The following is a 20,233-nucleotide window of genomic DNA, read 5'->3' on the forward strand; positions in this document are numbered from 1 at the left end:
TCTAACTTTGATTTATATATGATGGAAATCCATAATATGCTCTACAAATTTAATAATGTGTTTTTGAAGAATATTTTTACAAATTTATGTATTTTAAAATGTTGGCTAAAATTGTCGAGTTTTTGTTAAGTCCCAAGTTTTAAAACTTTTTGAGCTTGCCACATTATTTTTGTGTCCATGCTTTTCAACTATGTTTGACTGCAACCCTTGAATAGCCATACCACTATCAAGGTTAGCCACTCAGCCTTGAATGATCGCAACCAATAAATCAAAGGGATTTCAATATGTTGTAGAGGGGATTTATTTATTGAATTCAGATGTACCATTTCAGGGGTGAAAAATACCTAGTAAACGGGTATCATACAAGATAAATTGCTGCAAAAGAAGACAAGTCTGCCATATGCCAGTCCTGGTCTGCCACAAAGATTTGTTTTATCTGCTATGAGCCATCCGACTACCAAAACCCAAGGTTAACGTAGCACCCAAGTAAAGGGAATCGCAGGTAGTTAAAGGGAATCACAGGTTTGACTAGGACTAAACAGCAACCCAAGGACGGCAACCTGGCATAGCAGGCAAGAGAAAAAGTAGAGTGAAGGCTAGGTTAATATAACTGCTACTAAGAAATTCGTTGTATTTACTCCAGATGCCTCAAATAGCTGCAAGGATTGGACATTGTAAAAAATAATTTATTGTGTTTTCTTTGGCAAGCACACCATCTCACAATCTGCCAACCCATTTGGCATTTAGCCCTTCAGGGATTGCAAGCTGGAGAAAAGCATTAGAAGCATATTTTGGACTAAGAAATCGAGAACACCTCCCCTTCTAGATACTTCGAAAATAATTTAACTATTATTTCAATTTGAATAATTTTTCCATGTGAATGTTGCAAGTATTCTTCTAAGTTCTATATTATTCAGATTCATATAATTCTGCTATATTCATGATAATAATATTTTATTCAAACAAAAGACAAGAAAAAAATTGTATTGTCAGAATACAACAAAAAAAGAAAAGAAAAAACAAAAAAACAAACAGTCAAGTATTTTTCAGTGAAAATGTCAAAAAATCTTATAAGGGATATTTCACGGACACCTATAAAATCCACAATTAAAATATCAAAAAAAAGCATAAAGTTTACAAAAAAAATTATTACTTTTCTCTACAAACTTAGAATGGAGATTGAAGATCATCTAACCTTCACAATTCGTGGCATAGCCATCACCTAGTGCTTCAAGAAAAGGCCTTGTCATTTTTTCAGCTTCTATCTGCAAAATGTATTGTGGTGAAAATAAATATATTCATCATTGTCGTTCTTTTCATTTTTTCCCTAAAACCCTGCAAAGTTTGAACTCTCCCTACAAAATGAAAAATATGCTGACCAAACATAGCAATAAGAGTAGAAATTTCCAAATTTTACATCTTGAACCATAAATAACTGTCCTTGCTGACTTTTGAAAATGACCTTTTCAGAATGTGGCAGATCATCAATGTAGATAAAATAGTCCTCTACAGGTGAGGCCACTACTAAATCTCTGCATGCAGAACACAAAAACGTGTTAGCAGAAAAATGAAAATTTAAAACAAAAACAAAAATGCAATTCCACAAACCAAAACATATCCACCCAAATTTAGACTTGCTGACAAATGAATACAAAGATGAATTGAACTATTTTATTACTCAAATATGGTTGGGACTATTTGAAGAAAAATAAATACAGAATCATATACTACTCCCATGAATAAGTGAAATACATGGGCCGAACACTGGGATAACAAAGAAAACCTCCGTCACTTTGCAAAACATTAAACAAAAGCACCTTTATAATTACTAGCTTAATAATTTCCTGTACTGAGAGAGAATCAACAATCCTCTTTCAGTTCTTAGTTTTCTTCTGGTTATTATGCATAACATGGTATTGAGACTCGGATTCATCTGGCATTTACATATAACATTTTTTACTCATAGAGACTGTAAAACTTGGATATAACCACTGCCTTCTGGAACCATGCATATTCTCAAATTACCAACTTTACTAATATTGCAAATGATAGCAGGCATCACTGAATGACAATTTTTGCTTCTTTCTTCAATAGCATCAGTAATAATAGAACAAGCATTCCAATAGCAATGAAATTTTCCATTTCTCTCAGTGGCAAACTGCACTGCCATCACTTTGAAAAGATCCATTGAAGAAAAAGGGAGTGTCTACAATCTACTGTAACAAATAAGAAAATACAAATATATTGACCTTCAACAATGAAGTATACAGAAAAATAAGAAGAGATAAGAGTTCAACTCAATAAAGCACTTGGAACAAGATTTTAGGGAAAAATTCTCAACATGAAGCCTCGAAGCAAAGGCCAAACTATACACGCACTTTAAGATATACTTGTTGGGTGACCACATAAATAGCTTCTGAGGTAATGATGATGGTGTTCCAAAAATAAAAATTACATGGAATGCTTCTATGGTCATAATAATACAATTCTAAAATTGATTTTCTTCATTTAACCATTAAATTTTATACACTGATTGTTTCAAGCCAGATGATGACCCAACGAAAGTTGCAAGAGGATCTTGGCTTTACAGTTTTCACAAAAAAGATTAAACAATTGGTTATTTCTAGTGTTCATTCTAAATGCCTTGGATAACACACATTCTGAAATATACAATACAATGTGTTGACTGGTGAGTCCACTGGGTCAAGGCAGCTAAAACCACAGCAGACCACTCAGCTCTGGTCTCTGTAATTCTTGCGCACTCAGAAAGTCTGAATACTACAAGAGAGACATTTCACTTTGAGGCAGAAGCACCCGGGCAAGTGAGCAATCCACATCATCAAATGTCTTTTGAGTTTTCATTTTCGTTATTCAGCATTGAGTTCGACACAATTTTCAGTCGGTTAAGGCATAATTTATTGACATTGTTGTCATTTCCAGTGATAAAATGTCTTGTTTTCAATATGTGATGTGGTATTTTCATTGTCTGGTTGATTTGAATTCATCTGGTATTTGAAGGTGCAGATAAGAGGTCCGATTTAGAGTTGCACATGGTCCACCAATCAGATAATTGTAATGATTGCAATTATTGGTATCCTCTATTACATTGATAATGAAGCTTCTGTCAATTTTCTCACAACACTTGAGACATTATTGCCAATATATATCCCAACTTAATTGAAATCAAAGGAAGGAGTCACTTTGACCATAATCAAAGAAGCAAAGAGAATTAACTATACACCAACAATGAAAGAATGGTGTAGCCACTAATTGATAGAGTCATTCGAAGGCAAGGATGCCAATCTTGTGGACATTTCAGAAATATACAAACCATCCTATCTTGATCATATGTTACTAAGTTTGTTATGCTAAAATAATAATAAGTATTTTATATGACAATTGCATCTTTGTAATGCTGCCCTAGAAAGAGGAGTGTAGTGGGGCGCATAGTACGGTCCTACAATGCAGATTTAAAGAAAAGGCAGATTGCAAGTCAGAAGGTGAGGAGTTGTGAATAGAGAGAGACCATGCAGAGCTTTAAATAAGACAAAACAAAATCAAAAAGGAAGAATGAAGGGCCACAAGAATATGAAAAGATAACAGAAAAGAAGATGAGGTGCCACCTTTGGGGATAGGAATGCATGAAGACTAGGAAGGTGGAAAGGCATGCAGGGAAGTAGGGAAGACTTGAAAAATGTTGCAAATAAAGTGAAAGCATGGACAAAGGCGTAGAAATAATAAGTGCACGCAGAGATGAACCAGATGGGAGAATAAAGGCATGGCTTAGAGGAAAGGAATGTTGAGTTTTGTCATTGATGCCAATATTTAAGTCATTCTGCTTATGTCTTTGTGCAGAATTATGCTCAGATGATCGATTCTTTTTAGTTTACTTTGTGACATGTGGATTGAGCGTATATTTATTGGAAGCCAGTTGCACAGTTTGAACGCTGTTTCTCTCTACTTTGGTTTGTGCCAAAGGTATGGCGGAATTCATTTGTTTTGACAGAGGGATTTGCAGGGTGTGTAAGTTTCTTTTACAGAGCCATCTTCTATTATTCTCTGACAATGGTGATTTGTTCTGCCTGTATTTGAGCCATTTCTTTCAGCCTTATAGGTTCTCTGTGAGTGGGAGTTACAATTTCTTTTGTACCTCTTGATCTGTGTGGCTGATGAGATATGATACTGCTCACTTTTCAAACATGATGCCAACCTCCAGTGCTCACAAAAAGAATAAATTGCTACCAGTTTTGTTTCAGAAGAAGTAAAGTCTTTATTGAATGATGGTTGGAGTGCATCGGTTTTTTGGTGAAGCGTGGCATTCCTCTACTTGGAAGTTTTCTACGGAAATTTTCTTTTGGTGAAGTAAAGTTTTGTTTTTTTAATCCGGAAAAAACAAGAGTTTTCATATTTTCTTCCCGAGCTGCTTACATATTGCGCACAGCAGGTGATTTCGGATAATGTAGATGTAGCGTCCTAAAATTGCGACACTTGCAATTTCGACTGCATTTGGGTCTTCACGATGGCGATGCAACACGGAACCTGAATGGAGACCCCGAAACTTGTTCATGACACCAAATACTGCATTTTTCAGCACCTTGGCCTAATCCTCCTTGCACCCTGCTGTCCCTGGAGGTGGGACCATGGCGCCCAACGCCCTGGTCCTTCAGGACTAGGGCACCCAGCGCCTTGGTCCCCCAGGACCATGGCGCCCAGCGCCCTGGTCCCTGGCCCTATTTTGGGCCTGGTCTCTTTTGGGGCTTCGGGTCTTTAAGTTTGCAAATTGGAAAATAATGTTTCCTGGTCGGCCTAAGGTCGGGAAAATCAGTCTATCAACCCTAATTGACAAGTATATAAACTACATTTCCTCTCCCATTTGAGGAGGTCGAAAAGGGGAAAGAAGCAAGAGCAAGACGCGAAAGCGATATTCAAACATTCAAGCATTCAAGCATTCAAGCATTCCTTCAAGCAATTGAGCATTCTAAGTCTCCATTCAAGGCTAGGTGTTGCATTCAAGACAAGGATTCAACCATTGAAGAGGAGATCACATACAACATACAACATACTACATACATTACACCTTCGTATGTAAGAATACAAACATTCTTACAACAAGGTATCAGTACTTGTTTACATTACAAACATTTACATTTACAGCATTCTCATTTCTTGGTTAATTCCAAAACCGGGGTTTGACCTAAAGGCAAACCCCTCATCCCTAACCCCCCAATCGTCCTCTCTTTTCTGTGTGTAGGTTGCAGGTACGCAGCTGTAATTGAAGATCTGGAATCCTTGTGCAAAGACGAACAGATCCCCCTTCGTTTCGCGGATTTTTCGGAGGACCGTGTGCACGCCGGGCGCCATCGTCCCGTCAACTTTTGCTCAAATTTGCAAAACAGCACCGTCTCAACTTTTACTGCTAATTCCAGGTCCGCAGCGTCATCCCATATCCCTATCTCTGTTTATAAGCGAATCTTTCCTACTTTACATGCATTCCTAGTTCAATCTTTCTATCTACATTCTTTACAAAAGAGGGTATCCTTGATGTCTTAACCCTTGAAACTCATATAGAATCCAATCTTGCATTGCATGGGATTGGATCTTGTTGGTTTCAACCCCTCTTTTGAATGTAAAGTCTCTCCTAAGTGAAAACCATCAACCCTAGTGACTCTCCCTTCTCTCTCCTTGGAGTTGGGGAGGGGAGAACGACTAGGGTTCGATTTTTCCGCTTTACAGTAGATATGGTATTTTTTTTTTTTAAATCGGCTTATCGCCTTCAGTGGAGTGTCGACAAAGTGTAGCGATTTATTCTTTTTGTGAGCACTGGAGGTTGGTATCATGTTTGAAAAGTGAATCGGATATTTTATTTATTTTTAAATATAATCAATTTTCTCTGATGAGTGAGCAGTCTGTTAGTTAACAACTTTGTTTCTAAAAAAAGGGGTATTGCATATGTTAGTAGTGCTGGAGTTCATTTTTGATCGAGGATATAATTGCTGCTGGGAATATATACATACATTGATGAAAATATATATACAGAGCTGAAAAACATATTGTTTTGGTACAAAGATGCCTGAGGTCTGAGTATTTGGTGTTTGAGTTAAAATTTGAAGATTGAGATGGGGTTCTGTATACAGTGTGAGTTGCTGTAAATCTCCTGAGATATTTTTTTTGTGTACACAGAGAACCTTCATTACAGACAATCTGTTGAATATAAATATCTAATGATATGACAATGTAATGTGTTAAAAGAGTTTTACTTATGTCTGATAAAACAGAGTGCTTATGTTTTCGATCAAGTCCTTGAATTCATTTTTGGTGTTTTTGAGTTGGTGCTCATTTAAGGTTGATGCCTTTGTATTGAGTTGGTGCTCATAATGTGAGTTGTAGCTCACTTTTGTAAAAGGGTTGGTGCCCAGTTTCAGTTATGATAATATTTTTCTGTACCGTGGTTTTTTAACCATATGGGTTTTAGCTTTCTTTTCTTTAAATTTGATTCAAAATTTCAAAGTACCTAAGATACTGATTCCCCCCCTCAGTATCTTTGGTTTTGTTTTCAAGGAAGACGCCCATATAGAAGCAAATAAGAAAAAATAAATAAAGAATTGCACAGGCAAGAAGAAGATGTAGAGAAGAGTGATGAAGTGGAAGAAAAGTGTGGGCAGAAAGAAGTAAAAGGAGCAAAGAAGGTAAGAGGCCACAAAGAAGAGAATGAACTGAGCAAAGATTGAGGGGAATAAGGAAGTGACCATGTGAAGTTATCACAGAGATAAGGAAATGCCAAGCTAGATAGATATAGAGGAAGGACTGCCTCAGTTGGGCATGCATTTATGAACAGAGATGGATTAAAAGAGCTTAGGGTTTGCAGAAGAAAGCAAAGAAGACTGCTAAACAAGAAGAATCATGACAGTTTGGAAAGAGAGTTTTGGCATATGGATTAGTCTACCCATGCGTAGTAAGAAATAAAGGAATTTGTGTTGCAGATTAACGAAAGGGGAGATGCAAAGCAAGGTAGGAGAGTAGCAGAGCAAGACTAATAAGGTGTAGCCTATGTAAGCAGATGAAGATTAGAAAACTAGTGCGATTACAGATAGAAGAACAACGTAGAAACATTATAGCATTTGTGTGATGATAAATTAAGTTCATCTATTGAAACTTGGAAATGTTTATCAATAATGAAAGAATTTGTTGTGCATAATTAGTGATAGTTGCTCTTTTCATTAGTCTGATAAGACTCGTGAAATTTGAACTGTGTCAACTTTAAATAGAAAGGACGCTACAAATTCGATGTTTTATCTCTACTATGTTTCTCTCAGGGATCTGCAACTTACCAACCATCCCCAAAACACAAGGTCAAACTCTTTTTTCTACTACAAAAGCTACACCATCCTTGGATGTTAGGGAAGTTTCTAGATAAACTGATATCAAACTCATCCGTACCATTTGCCCAAAAATCTTCCAGGTCTATCCTATGTCTATACCTCTCTCCACAAACCATTCCAATATGGCTGTGAGGATCGAAATCAGCCCTGGATCGGTAAAATGTGAATGGATACCACTGCACTTCTAACCTGGCACTCTTAGCTACCTGTGTCGTCAAGCAAGACTAAAAACATATTTCCGATAAAAAACGGAAAGGAAATGGCTGTCTTCTGCTTTGCACTTTGGAAGCCTTGATATGTTTCCAATTGCCGAAGGACTTCAAGCAAGATCATTCTGCTGATAGGATAAATCGGAAGTTGGTAAGGACATCCGGTAAATCCTTGAATTCTTATATACATGAATCTTGGATAATGGATAAACCAGGATCCATACTTGCTTATCAAGCTCTTGTCCTCCTGAGTGAGCCTCTAACGAGTTCCTCCCTGCAATGTCCTAGTGATGTACATCAAAAAGGCATCATTTACCCGTTTGAATTGGGCCTTTTCGCTAAGCTGCAACTGTGGATAACAGTCATAGGACATAAATTCATTCTTGCCATTGCCTACTATGCCCTTGCAAATTAGTCTTGTATATCTATAATTTCTTGCTAGTAGGTAGACAATGTAGGAGCTCATGTAAAAGGACTTCGTCCTTTCCAAAATTTTCAGTTGTTCATGCAGGTTGTTGCTGATTATTCTAGACAAATTGAACATTCTAACTCCAGAGGTGATCTCGTCGATGAAATAATACATCCATGTTTCAAATGGCGCACCTTGAGGGCTGCCCATTACTCTATTCAGTAACAAAATGTTGCCATATTCCTCCTTGAAGTTAGTGCGAAGCAATCTCTTTGGCACTCTCTTGAGGGTGGGCCTTGGCTTCTCCAACCACAATATGGCTGTCTTCTGCTTTGCTCTTTGGAGGCCTTGATATGTTTCCAATTGTCTAAGGACTTCAAGCAAGATCATTCTACAGATAGGATAAATCGGAAGTTGGTAAGGACATCCGGTAAATCCTTGAATTCTTATATACATGAATCTTGGATACTGGATAAACCAGGATCCATACTTGCTTATCAAGCTCTTGTCCTCCTAAGTGAGCCTCTAATGAGTTCCTCCCTGCAATGTCCTAGTGATGTACATCAAAAAGGCATCATTTACCCGTTTGAAGTGGGCCTTTTCGCTAAGCTGCAACTATGGATAACACTCATAGGACTTAAATTCATTCTCGCCATTGCCTACTATGCCCTTGCAAATTAGCCTTGTATGTCTATAATTTCTTGCTAGTAGGTAGACAATGTAGGAGCTCATGTAAAAGGACTTCGTCCTTTCCAAAATTTTCAGTTGTTCATGCAGGGTGTTGCTGATTATTCTAGACCAATTGAACATTCTAACTCCAGAGGTGATCTCGTCAATGAAATAATACATCCATGTTTCAAATGGCGCACCTTGAGGGCTGCCCATTACTCTATTCAGTAACAAAATGTTGCCATATTCCTCCTTGAAGTTAGTGCGAAGCAATCTCTTTGGCACTCTCTCGAGGGTGGGCCTTGGCTTCTCCAACCACAATATAGTTGTCTTCTGCTTTGCTCTTTGGAAGCCTTGATATGTTTCCAATTGTCGAAGGACTTCAAGCAAGATCATTCTGCTGATAGGATAAATCAGAAGTTGTTAAGGACATCCGGTAAATCCTTGAATTCTTATATACATGAATCTTGGATACTAGATAAACCAGGATCCATACTTGCTTATCAAGCTCTTGTCCTCCTGAGTGAGCCTCTAACGAGTTCCTCCCTGCAATGTCCTAGTGATGTACATCAAAAAGGCATCATTTACCCATTTGACAGTCATAGGACTTAAATTCATTCTCGCCATTGCCTACTATGCCCTTGCAAATTAGTCTTGTATATCTATAATTTCTTGCTAGTAGGTAGACAATGTAGGAGCTCATGTAAAAGGACTTCGTCCTTTTCAAAATTTTCAGTTGTTCATACAGGTTGTTGCTGATTATTCTAGACCAATAGAAAATTCTAACTCCAGAGGTGATCTCGTCGATGAAATAATACATCCATGTTTCAAATGGCGCACCTTGAGGGCTGCCCATTACTCTATTCAGTAACAAAATGTTGCCATATTCCTCCTTGAAGTTAGTGTGAAGCAATCTCTTTGGCACTCTCTTGAGGGTGGTCCCCCTTCCTTTTTTGGGCCTTTTTGTCTTCGCCCTGTTGAGTTTCGCGCAGAGTGTCTCGCGTCCTTTCGAGCGAGCCCGCGACCGGTCCGTGAAGTGATGATGTTGAACGAAGAAGTTGGTGATTCCGTTAGGCTAGTCGAGCCCTCGGGCATGAATTCAAAGAGATTGTTCAAACTTGTGAAATCGCCCTGAACAGGCGTGTGATGATGGAGACTCGCGAAGTCCGCCAAGTAAAAGGACAGCGCGTCTGAAGGTCACATGAGGACCCAAAGTTGCTGATTTTTCGCCTAGGAATGATGAGAGAGATTACATGATGTTTGTTTTTACAAATTCGCGAGATTTGAATGAATGGCGATTTTTGCCAGCTGAAAGGCAAAAGGAGCGAATTTTTTTTCAAAGTGCCAAGTTGCCAAAATGCCCAAAAGGGCCGAAATTCGGACCTTAAGGCCAAAATGCAAAAAAAAAGAAAGTTGGCAAAAGTTAGAAAAGGTCCTAAAGTTTTAAATTGGCAAAAGTTGGAAAAGGTCCGAAAGTTTTATATTGGCAAAAGTTGGAAAAGGTCTGAAATTCACTAAAGGCACTTAGATTGCGAAATTGGCAAAACCCTAGAAGTCGCCGAAGTTGACAAAATCGTCAAAAGGTCCGAACTTAGCAGAAATCCCAAAAGCACCGAAAATCGCGTGAGGGTAAGAGACGTGGAAAATGTAAGACGTTTGCAGAAGGGTTAGAAGTGCCGAAGTTCGCACTTTCTACCAAAATGCGAAAAGTCCAAAATTAACGAAAACAACCAAAGGTTCGAAGTTTTACGAACTGCGCCCAATCCTCAAAAATCGTGATTTGGGCGAAAATCGCGATTCATTCACCAGTTCAAACATTGGCAAATAAGACCAAAGTGCCGCACATTGGAGACGCAACCCAAAAGTTCGAAGTTTACATACCAAGGAGAGGTCGCAATTTAGGTAAACTTTACAAATCGTATGAAAGCTCCGTGGATCGCGATTACTGCGAAGTGTTTGGGTTTCTAAGTTTTCAAATACTCCAGGAATGCCGAAGTTCGGTGGCTATAGCGAAGTTACAAATTAGTAAAACTTGCAAAGGTTCTAAAACCCCGAATTTTCCAATAGGGCATGAGTCGCATTTTTTTTGGATTGAAGTTGACCGTTGAAATTCAAAATTGCAGAAACCTCCCCTTTCCATCCGCGAAAATCTCACCAAGTAACAACAACGCAAAAGTGTGGAGGTAGGAGCTTTCACAAATCGCCCAAGGTTGGAAATCGCAGGAGCAAATCGCCCATATCGCAGACCCTCCCATTCAAATTTGGAATTCATTCTCGCAGGGCAAATCGTGCAAATTCTCACCATCCATTTTCACCAGGTAAGTGTGCTCTACCTCTTTCAATCGTCTCAAATATTTGCAAATTGGATAGATGTGTGTGCGAAAAATCTAATTAAAATGTTTAAGTCTTCAAGTCACATCTTTTTCCGTTTGTAAGGCGTCATGCTAAGCAATTGAAATCAGAATTTACTCCTTAGATTTAACCAGAAATTATATTTTCAAACTTAGGAAAATTTCTCAAGCTTTGTCCATTTTAAAAAAAAAAATTGATCCTGGAAATGCCTAAGTATAAATCCGCAGTCAAAAGCTTCATAACTATTCATGTTTAAATCAATCAAGCTTTTAGCTAACAATATCACGTTGTTTCCAATTCAATTTTTGAATTAATCCTTGAATGCTGGCATATTCTCTATCTAACCCACCTTACTTCCTTTATATCGCCTCGTAATCCACATCCCGCTATGCAAGATAAATGCCTAAATCGGCAGTAGAATCATAAAAAACACCTGCTATAGCTGAGACATCGTGAGCATCCAAATCAAATATCCCTCGCAAAATTGAAAGGATGAAGTATCAATATCAAAGAGGGGGGCTGAGGGAGTCAAAAGTTCACATTGTCTGGGACGGTGTCGATGATACTAACCTGGGCCATATTGATATCCAAGATTTCAGGAATCGAGTCTTCTCCCCTAATGCCTATGGCAGACCTAGACAGATGATGGAAAGTGGCATCGCCCAAGCGGCGGGATTTCCTCCAGCAATGCAAAACTATGAGTTAGTAGTAGAAGTTGCCTGACATTACCAGCCAGGTTCCAGATTGATGCTCCTCGAGAACATGACCCTCGCTAACTTCACTCCCGAGGCCATTGGCGACGCATTTGACATTCCCTTTCCAAACAACCCTATAGCAATGACTATGGACGAAGCATAGGAGTTGTATGATATGAATCCCACCAGATGCAGAACGCTGATAAATGAAGAGTGGTACAAGGAAAGGAGATCCCCAAGCGTCAGGATTGGGAAAAAGACCCCTAGAAGCGACTTTCACAATGAGCATGGGGACATGGTCACATTGCTCAGCAGGATTATGGGACTTCCCCAATCCAACTACTTTGAAGAATGGATGTTCTACTTCACAGAGTAGGTCTTCGCTGGGAAGTCCAAGTTTGACTAGGCCCAGATCATAAGCGACAACATCCACACCCAGCTGATAGAACTTAAGACAAAGAAATACTTCACTATGACCTCCTATTTGGTCTACATGTTCGCCAAGAACCAACCACTGCCAGGTTTAATAATGAAAGGAGAAATTGGGAGTGGGCCTGGTCAGGTGTAGGTATATGATTGTTACCCACGTCTGCATTATCAAGATATAGCTCAAAGAGAAAAGAACAGCGCAGCCTATGCGGTTGGTCAATATGAGCGCGTCAATGACGCCTTCACAATGCGCCTAGTCAGGCTAATGCAGGGAGGATTACACATAAGGCTCTCAGAGCAAGCTACTATTCTAGTACAGAGATACGGAGCCTGGTTCATCCAGTTCCCGAGGTTCTCCTACATCCGGATAGTTGGCTTTGATGGTGCCCCTCTCCGGCTTCCACAGTACCCAACCGATAAGATAGTTCTTATGGAGGTCGCTAGGCAATCACGTCCGGCTGGTAGCTTACTCAGAGACAGGAAGCTAACTAGATTTGCATTCCCCATGATCATAGGCAACTAGGATGTACATCTAAAGACCCCATCTCAGGCAGAGGAATCCTTTGCAGAGCTAGCCTCATATGGCCTAAAAGAGCATTTTCCAAGGAAATGTTTTGATCACGACAATCTGGCGAAGAGAGCCTATGGCAGGCGGTACAGAGAAAAGAAGTCAGTTGAAGATTATTGGAAAAACTGCTCTGACGACTATGAGGTCCGAAGGCGTGAATATTCTAGGCTGAGTGTGCAGCAAATGCGACTCTTTGAATACCGTCGGGTCCCAGATCAACTCACAGATTCAGGGAATTGTCTGCAAGTCCGGGAATTTGAGGCGGTAAGGCATCTTTTGCCAAGCATTGATTGGTTGCAAGACCCGATCACTGATTTTGAGGCAGTTATGGCAGCCCCAGCAAGATATACAGACCAATGGTTGCATCAGCAGATTGAGCGACTAATTCATGAAGGAGTCCAGTTCACCTACCACTTAATGGGTAGCCTTGATTCTCAGTCCTCCGAAGATGAGGGGACTTCCAGTGCACCTAGGGAAGAAATTGAAGAGTCTGAGAAAAGGAAGAAGGCTAAAGCCAGTAGAGGAACTCTGACATCCAAGAGAACAAGGGAGAAGATTCCCATTAGGAGACCAGAGGTCACTTCATCGTCAAAGGACCCTAGTTCGTCCGATGATCTAGTAGAACTAGACTATATACCCGCTCCGCCTTCCCAGAGTGACATTGATGCATTTGGAGTTGATGATCATCCCGCACCCGACATGCTAGACGCCGAGCTGAGAGCTATTGAATTAGCCGAACCGGGTAACCAAATTGAGGAAGGAGAAATTCCATCCATTCAGAGGATTGAAGTGCATGAACCCACCCAACAGAGTCGCCATGAACTACTGCTCCATAACACTGCCAAAGATGACTCTACCATTGAAGGAAAGCGAAAGACAGAGGAGACCCGCGAGCTCGAAAAGACTGAAGAGCTACCATCACACGAAGGCACCAGGCAATTGTTTAGTGAAATAGGAGAAAACTCTGCTGCAAGCAAAGAGCTTGACACCTCCTCCACTCCTCCCGTAACCGAGTAGCTACAAATTTGTGATGAGACGGCTGAAAACATCAAAGAACAGAGTGAAAATTTAACCATAGCATCAGCCCAAGTTGTACCTCATGAATGGTTGATTGCCCGAGCCCAGCGCAAGGCTACCAAAAAGCCACCCATTGATTTGGAGGACACCTTCTCACATATAGATCAAGCTAAAGCCAAGGGGAAGAAAAAGCCCAAGGCATATTCCAGAATAACCAAAGATGAGCAAAGAAACCGTACTCTTCACATCGCCACCCCGCCTGTAGACAAGCCAGCAGATCAGATCACACTGGCAGATTATAGCATCACAACCGTCCCCATCAGACGACCCACTAAGGAACAGGAAAAGGAGGAATTCAAGGATTCAGTACAGAACATGCTCAAGCAACTTGAAGAGATAACAGCTGAAAAGGACATGTATCAAGCTCGTGTCGAGCAGGCCAAGGGATACATCGATCAACTCCTGAGACCATTGCACAATGCTTCCGAATCCCACATTCCCCCGACAGCCTTGGCACAGAGGACCACAACAGAATTTGAAGAAGTACGGGATACTGTGAGGGCCGTCAGAGAATGGATACAAGGCATCAAAGGGAGGGGAGAACGAATCCTCAAAGAAGTAAAAGAAATGGCTCACCATCGAGAGACCACCCAGGTCCGGCTATTAGAGGTAAAGAGGGAATCCCTTAGAATGCATGAAGTGGCTGCCACTACTCTTCCCCTCATGAGAGCTCTCTTCTGGACCCATGCACAGATTCCTACATTGTCCACTATCCTAGATCCTTATAACATTAGCACTCTTAAGGAATAGTACTGGACTATCACCATGAAGAATGACACGAGAAATCATTGATAAAGAACACGATGCATGCGAGACAATTCTAAACACCGTGCAAAAACTCGGCAAAATGATCCTTCGATCAATGGTCTCGGGATGGCAAAATGACCTGTCCGATGAAGTGATACAGCCGGACTGGGAGGAAAGACTAGGGACGGATAGGATCACCTATTCCGCTAAAGACCTAAGTTTTGCTGGTCAATTCCAATCAGACATGTGCTTCGACCGTAATCGTTCCAGCTGGAAGGATGGTTTGAAGCACAGAGACCAATACCTTGAAGGCATGCAGTATAAAATTTGCCATCCTCCTATGCCTCCATTCAGTTTGCTATTCCAATTGTGCTTCAGGTTCCAGGAATATGTTCGTGAGGAACGTACAGCAGGTCGGGACCTTTGGCAAGAATATTTGCACGACGAGGATGAATTCCTAGAAAAGGGGTGTGAAGCTGAAAAAGAAAAAGTGCTCTCCTAAAAGTGTTTTTTCCTTTCTAATTTTGAAAAGTGCACTTTTTGGCCAAAGGGTCATGTTTGACTTCCAAGTCAACTAAATGTAAAACTTTATGTGTATGCACCTTTTGGATTATTTTGGATAAGTTCTAATTACCTTTTTGGGTAGTTATTACTCCCTTTAGGGTAGTTGCTGATATTTGCCTCCCATTTATGGGTATGGGTACTCTTTTGTAAGGATGAATCTGGGCCTTTAGTTTAGATTGGATCTTGGCCATTCATCCATTTTTGAAGCCTATTTAAGGGACTGGTTTTCCCTCATTTTGTAAGAAGTTCATGGATTGTTGCAGAAGCTCTGGCGAAATTTACAGGATTTAATGCAAAGTTAAGACTGTTTCAAGTTTCCTTGTGAGTACATGGTCTCCTTCATTAATTTAGAATTTTCAGTTACGTTTCCTTCCTTTATATAGCATTTTCAAAGTAAACATCTGATAGAATCCTCGTTGTTCATACCATTAGGGAATGGCTGACTGTCTTTCCTTCTGTATGGTTAATCTGAACCTTTCATATGCTTAGTTCGGTTATTGAATGCTCACTGAACGGATGTAAAAGTTCTGGTGTTGTATTTGATAGCATGAAAAATTAATTTTCCCTTGAAGATCGCACTGGATTGATGCAAGTATTGTGCTTAAATGGCTGGTAATGCTTAATCTAGTTATTTGGAGGTGTCTGTCTGTTTACTGAATCTGCTATCTAGTTAAGTAATTTAGATCTCTCTATCCCTCCTTTTTCCCCTTTTTTATCAAGAAGAATCCATAGTCTTGCTCAAGACAGTATTAATCCAACTTAAACCATCTGATAAGTGAGACTATTAAAGTTCCAGGGAACTCATCCAGCAATTACCTATTTTACCATAAGTCCCCTTGTGTTTCTAGCAAAAGCACATCAAACCACTGAGTAATCCCGCAGTCAAGACCTGACAAACGAAACCTTGAGGTTGTCCCCTTTGATCAAACGTCAGAAATAGCATTAGGGATTTCCTTATCTCAAGAGAGGATAGGATACTCAGCAAGTTTATTCTATTCTATGTTGGTCGTATAGAGTTTGCAGCAATGCGACTTTAGACACGTCAACAGATCCTAGATAAACTAGGATCCATACTTGCTTATCAAGCTCTTGTCCTCCTAAGTGAGCCTCTAACGAGTTCCTCCCTGCAATGTCCTAGTGATGTACATCAAAAAGGCATCATTTACCCGTTTGAAGTGGGCCTTTTCGCAAAACTGCAACTGTGGATAACAGTCATAGGACTTAAATTCATTCTCGCTGTTGGTTGAAAATTTTGTACACTTGGGGAAATATACAAAATTGTGGTTTCAACTACAGCACACGAGTAAAAACTCTCCTAATTAAGGGAAGGCTCCCCCTATCTAACTACAACTTGGAAAATAAAATTGGATGGAACAGCAATCTTTCTTCTTTTTTTAAGAAAGACAATATCCTTTTTCTCTTCACAGAAAAGGATAGCGATTGAATAACAGCAGTAACCACTTTCAAGTAAAATGAGAGAAAGGAAGTGAAGTTTCCTGAAAGCTCAAAGACTCCCGTCACTTCCTTCGGGACGGGACAGCAATATCAAGCTCAAAGACTTGACTATTGGAAGTCCTATCTACCCTTTGCTATACTAAATTTTACAACGAATAAAAGATAACAGCTCAAAGACTGGAATAATCTATTCTTTTAACACAAAGACAAGAACTAATGCAAGCTCAAAGACTTGCTGCTATTTCTTATCAAACAGTAATTTTCCTCAAGAATGGATGCAAGCTCAAAGACTTGCTGCTCCTTCAAGAGAGTTTCCTATTTTAATTAATCTTCTCTACTTGCAGCTCAAAGACTTCAAATCAGATTGGACTAAGCTCCTTTAGAAACACTTGGCATAGAAGAAATAAAAGATTCAAACTCAAACATGTAGCTCAAAGACTCAAAACTTGAGTAGTCCTTCTTTATTATTTCTTCAAAAACTTTCAATCCACATACATAAGCTCAAAGACTTCTTGCTGTAAATTTGGCAGAGTTTTTGCTTGCTTTCCCAAAAGATATATTTACAATGGACTTCTCAAGTATTTATAGAAGAGGAGCCTTGAGAAAAAGGTGGGAGGATCATAACTAACTTGAGAGATTCTCTCAACCACCAAGACTCCTTCAATAAATAACTGAGACTTCATTAATTAACTAAGAGTTACTCCAACTAACTAAGACTTATTCCAACTACAGTCCTAATCGGACACAACTTGTAGTTGCCTTACATGTAATTACAAAAGTGCAAGTAATGTGTAACTTGCATTTTACAAAAAATATTTTTACATGTAACTTGTCAAAACGAAATTACAACTAAAGATTACGAAAGAGAGAAAATTCAACTAAGTGTTGAAAAACACTTAGGTTGCCTTTTGTGAAGACATGAATCCTTGAAATTTCCGGATGCTCGCTTGTAGTTCCTCGGGATCCGGTTCATGAGTGTTCTTAGCAACTACCATAGTCTTCACAATAGTGTCGTGACAGCGGAGGAGCGCGGAATTGTCTCTATCCAGGATGGACTGGATCTCATGCAAAAAGGCTTGATGTTTCATCAATGCTTGAATTGAAACTGCCGAGAATTGTTCACTCCTCCATTCACCATGAATCCTCATCTGTAAGTCCGCAAGAACTTCTTCTTCTGGAATTAGCTCTCCATCCTGACTTACTATATTGCAAGAGGCCCTTTCACAATGTGAGACAATACCTTGATAAACTTCATTCCGGAATCTCCTTGCATCACTGATCTCTTCGATGAGGGACTTAAGAACAAGGGTTTTGTTTTCCATGAGTTCCTCATATTCCAAGTACATGACCCTGGAAGAGATGATGGTGTGCTCCTGCAAAATACTCAGCTGTTGTTGGGGTATGGTACGCCAGATTGCCAGACTTTTCTCAACACTTTCCAGATTCTTTTTGAAAGTGTTAGAAGTCTGATCCAATTTCTCCTCAATGGTTTCCAGCTTAGACATTATTTGAAAAATGTCTTTTATTACTTGCACGCATTGATCATGAAGGTGATCAATCCAGGAATCCAGTGCTTGTACTTTTTGAGCAGCCCTTTCTACTCCACGAATCGATTCTTGGGAACCGGAAGAACCTATGGAGTTACTCCCTTCAGCAGCAGGTTTTGTGATTTTATTGATGGCTGCCATGAGCTGTCGGTTTTCTTCTTCTAGCTTGTCTTTCTTTGCAAGAAGATCGTCACACCTTTGCACTAGTGAAGCAACAGAAAACTGAGCATCATGTTTAATGACTTCATGTGTTTGCTTGCCCAATTCTACCCTTGTAACCTTATAATCAGCAGCTGACATTTCATCAAGTGGTTTATCTGCAATAGGTTCCACAATTTCAGCTACTTTCATCTTGTTGCTATCAACAGTTACCCTGGAAATAGTCTTCGCCTTCTTAGCAACTTTGGATCTGGACTGTTTGAGTTGCTGGTAGTCGAAGGCATCAGGTGAGATCTCTTGCTTCTTTCTTTTCGGGGTGAAAGAACTAAGCCATGGAGGCAAAGTCATCAACTCACTTCCTGTAACAGCTGTAGGCAAAGGAGAAGCAGTTTCTGTTTGAATCACTGTGGTCACTCTGGGAGGAATATCTGTTTGAATAGCGACTATGTTTTGCTCAGTTAACAACGGACATGAAGATTGCCTCATGAATTCTTCAAAACCAGAAGTGGAAGTATCAATTTCTGATAACTGAATGCAAGTGGGATTATCTTCAGGAACTTCCAACACACTTTCTCGTTGTTGCTCAGGAGAAGGCCCGTATGCTGAAATGGGAACTGCATTCTGGGGAGACTCATCAATGAGCAAATCAGGGGGAGAAAGAGGCGTCTCAATAGAAACTGGAGGAATGACCTCATGAGGCGTGTCTGAAACTGGAGACTTAGGCGCATCATCAGATTGCTGCCCCTCTTCTGGATTATCCAGATCGATCACCCGAACATGGAACCGTGATTTCTCCTTCCCACGAGTAGTTGTCTCCTCAGGAGGAAGCACTACTGCACGACTAACTCGTAACTTGATCCTTGTGCTTGAAGATGAAGCACCCTCCTTATTATCAATCTGAATCTCAGACTTTCGTCCAAGAGGCCCTGTAGAATCATCTTCTTTACCAACCTTGATTTTGATAAGTCTAACAGCATTGCTTTTCAACCATGCGTTAGTGTTGGCCAAGATAGGCTGAAATCTATCAAGAATGGAGACGCACTCTTTATGTGACCATTGGATCAAAGGAAGTGGAGCTTCCTCAACCCTCCGTGAAGTGTATTCAGGATCAAGTATACGCCCATCATCAATCATCCCTTGTGGGATATCTGCCAAGTTCAAGTCAACAATTTGCTCAACAGTGAGCCTGCAGTAATCCATCTTCAGGACTTCAGCTTCTGTGCGGAGATCTGCCCAGATGTCTTCAATGCGATGAACATGTACAAAGGATTTTTTGATCTTTTCCTTCATACCTCTATAATCAAAATCAGCTCTAGGTTTGAACCTCTTAAGCTTGATTTCCTGCAATTCAACCTCCATGGCCTTAGCCTTCACAGATGTGACAAGGGAGTATCGACCAATTTTCAACGGATTTGTGCTGGAGATCCCCATTCCAATCTTGTGTCTAGCAGACTGAAGAGTATGAACAGCCATAATCTGTCTACCCAACTCCATAAGAATTATCCTATCGGTCGGGTATCTTGGTAGCATGTATGGTTGTCCATCATAGCACCCAATCCTCATGTAGGTGAAGGTGGGAAATTGCAGGAATAAGCACCCATACTCAGATACCTTGACCCATGCCTCATCTGATACTCGCTTATTTCTGAGATCCATGTCAAACTGACACATAAAATATCCAAAGAATGCGTCTTGGACTCTTCTAAAATGTAGTCTGCTAGGTTTCAAAGGCAGCTGGTCATAATATTCCCAAACTGGTATGAGAGAGCGATCACCCTTGGTAGAAAGACCTGGAAAGTGTCTAAGTGATGCTGCTAAATATACCAAATAAGAATTCATAAAGAAGGTCATAGTGGTAGGAACCGCTGCAAGTTGTTCGCACAAAGCATCGCTGATGATTTCACCCCATGAAATGTGATGCGACTGCCGTATGAACATGATGAATTGATACATCCATGGCTCAAAGACATTAGA

At 40.1% G+C, this 20,233-nt stretch overlaps 1 protein-coding gene across 1 annotated transcript in view; it reads right to left on the bottom strand.

The window, feature by feature from the left end:
- Positions 1-20,233, bottom strand: part of LOC131063587 (histone-lysine N-methyltransferase ATXR2) — a 218,216-nt gene that overhangs the window by 80,779 nt on the left and 117,204 nt on the right. Inside the window, exons 13-14 of the mRNA XM_057997450.2 lie at positions 1,463-1,532; positions 1,196-1,265 (exon numbers count right to left, since the gene is read on the bottom strand). Coding sequence (XP_057853433.2) covers positions 1,196-1,265; positions 1,463-1,532 — 140 coding nt within the window. The remainder of the gene's footprint in view (positions 1-1,195; positions 1,266-1,462; positions 1,533-20,233) is intronic.

Source organism: Cryptomeria japonica, chromosome 4, assembly GCF_030272615.1.
Source record: "Cryptomeria japonica chromosome 4, Sugi_1.0, whole genome shotgun sequence".
NCBI classification, from domain to species: Eukaryota; Viridiplantae; Streptophyta; class Pinopsida; order Cupressales; family Cupressaceae; genus Cryptomeria; species Cryptomeria japonica.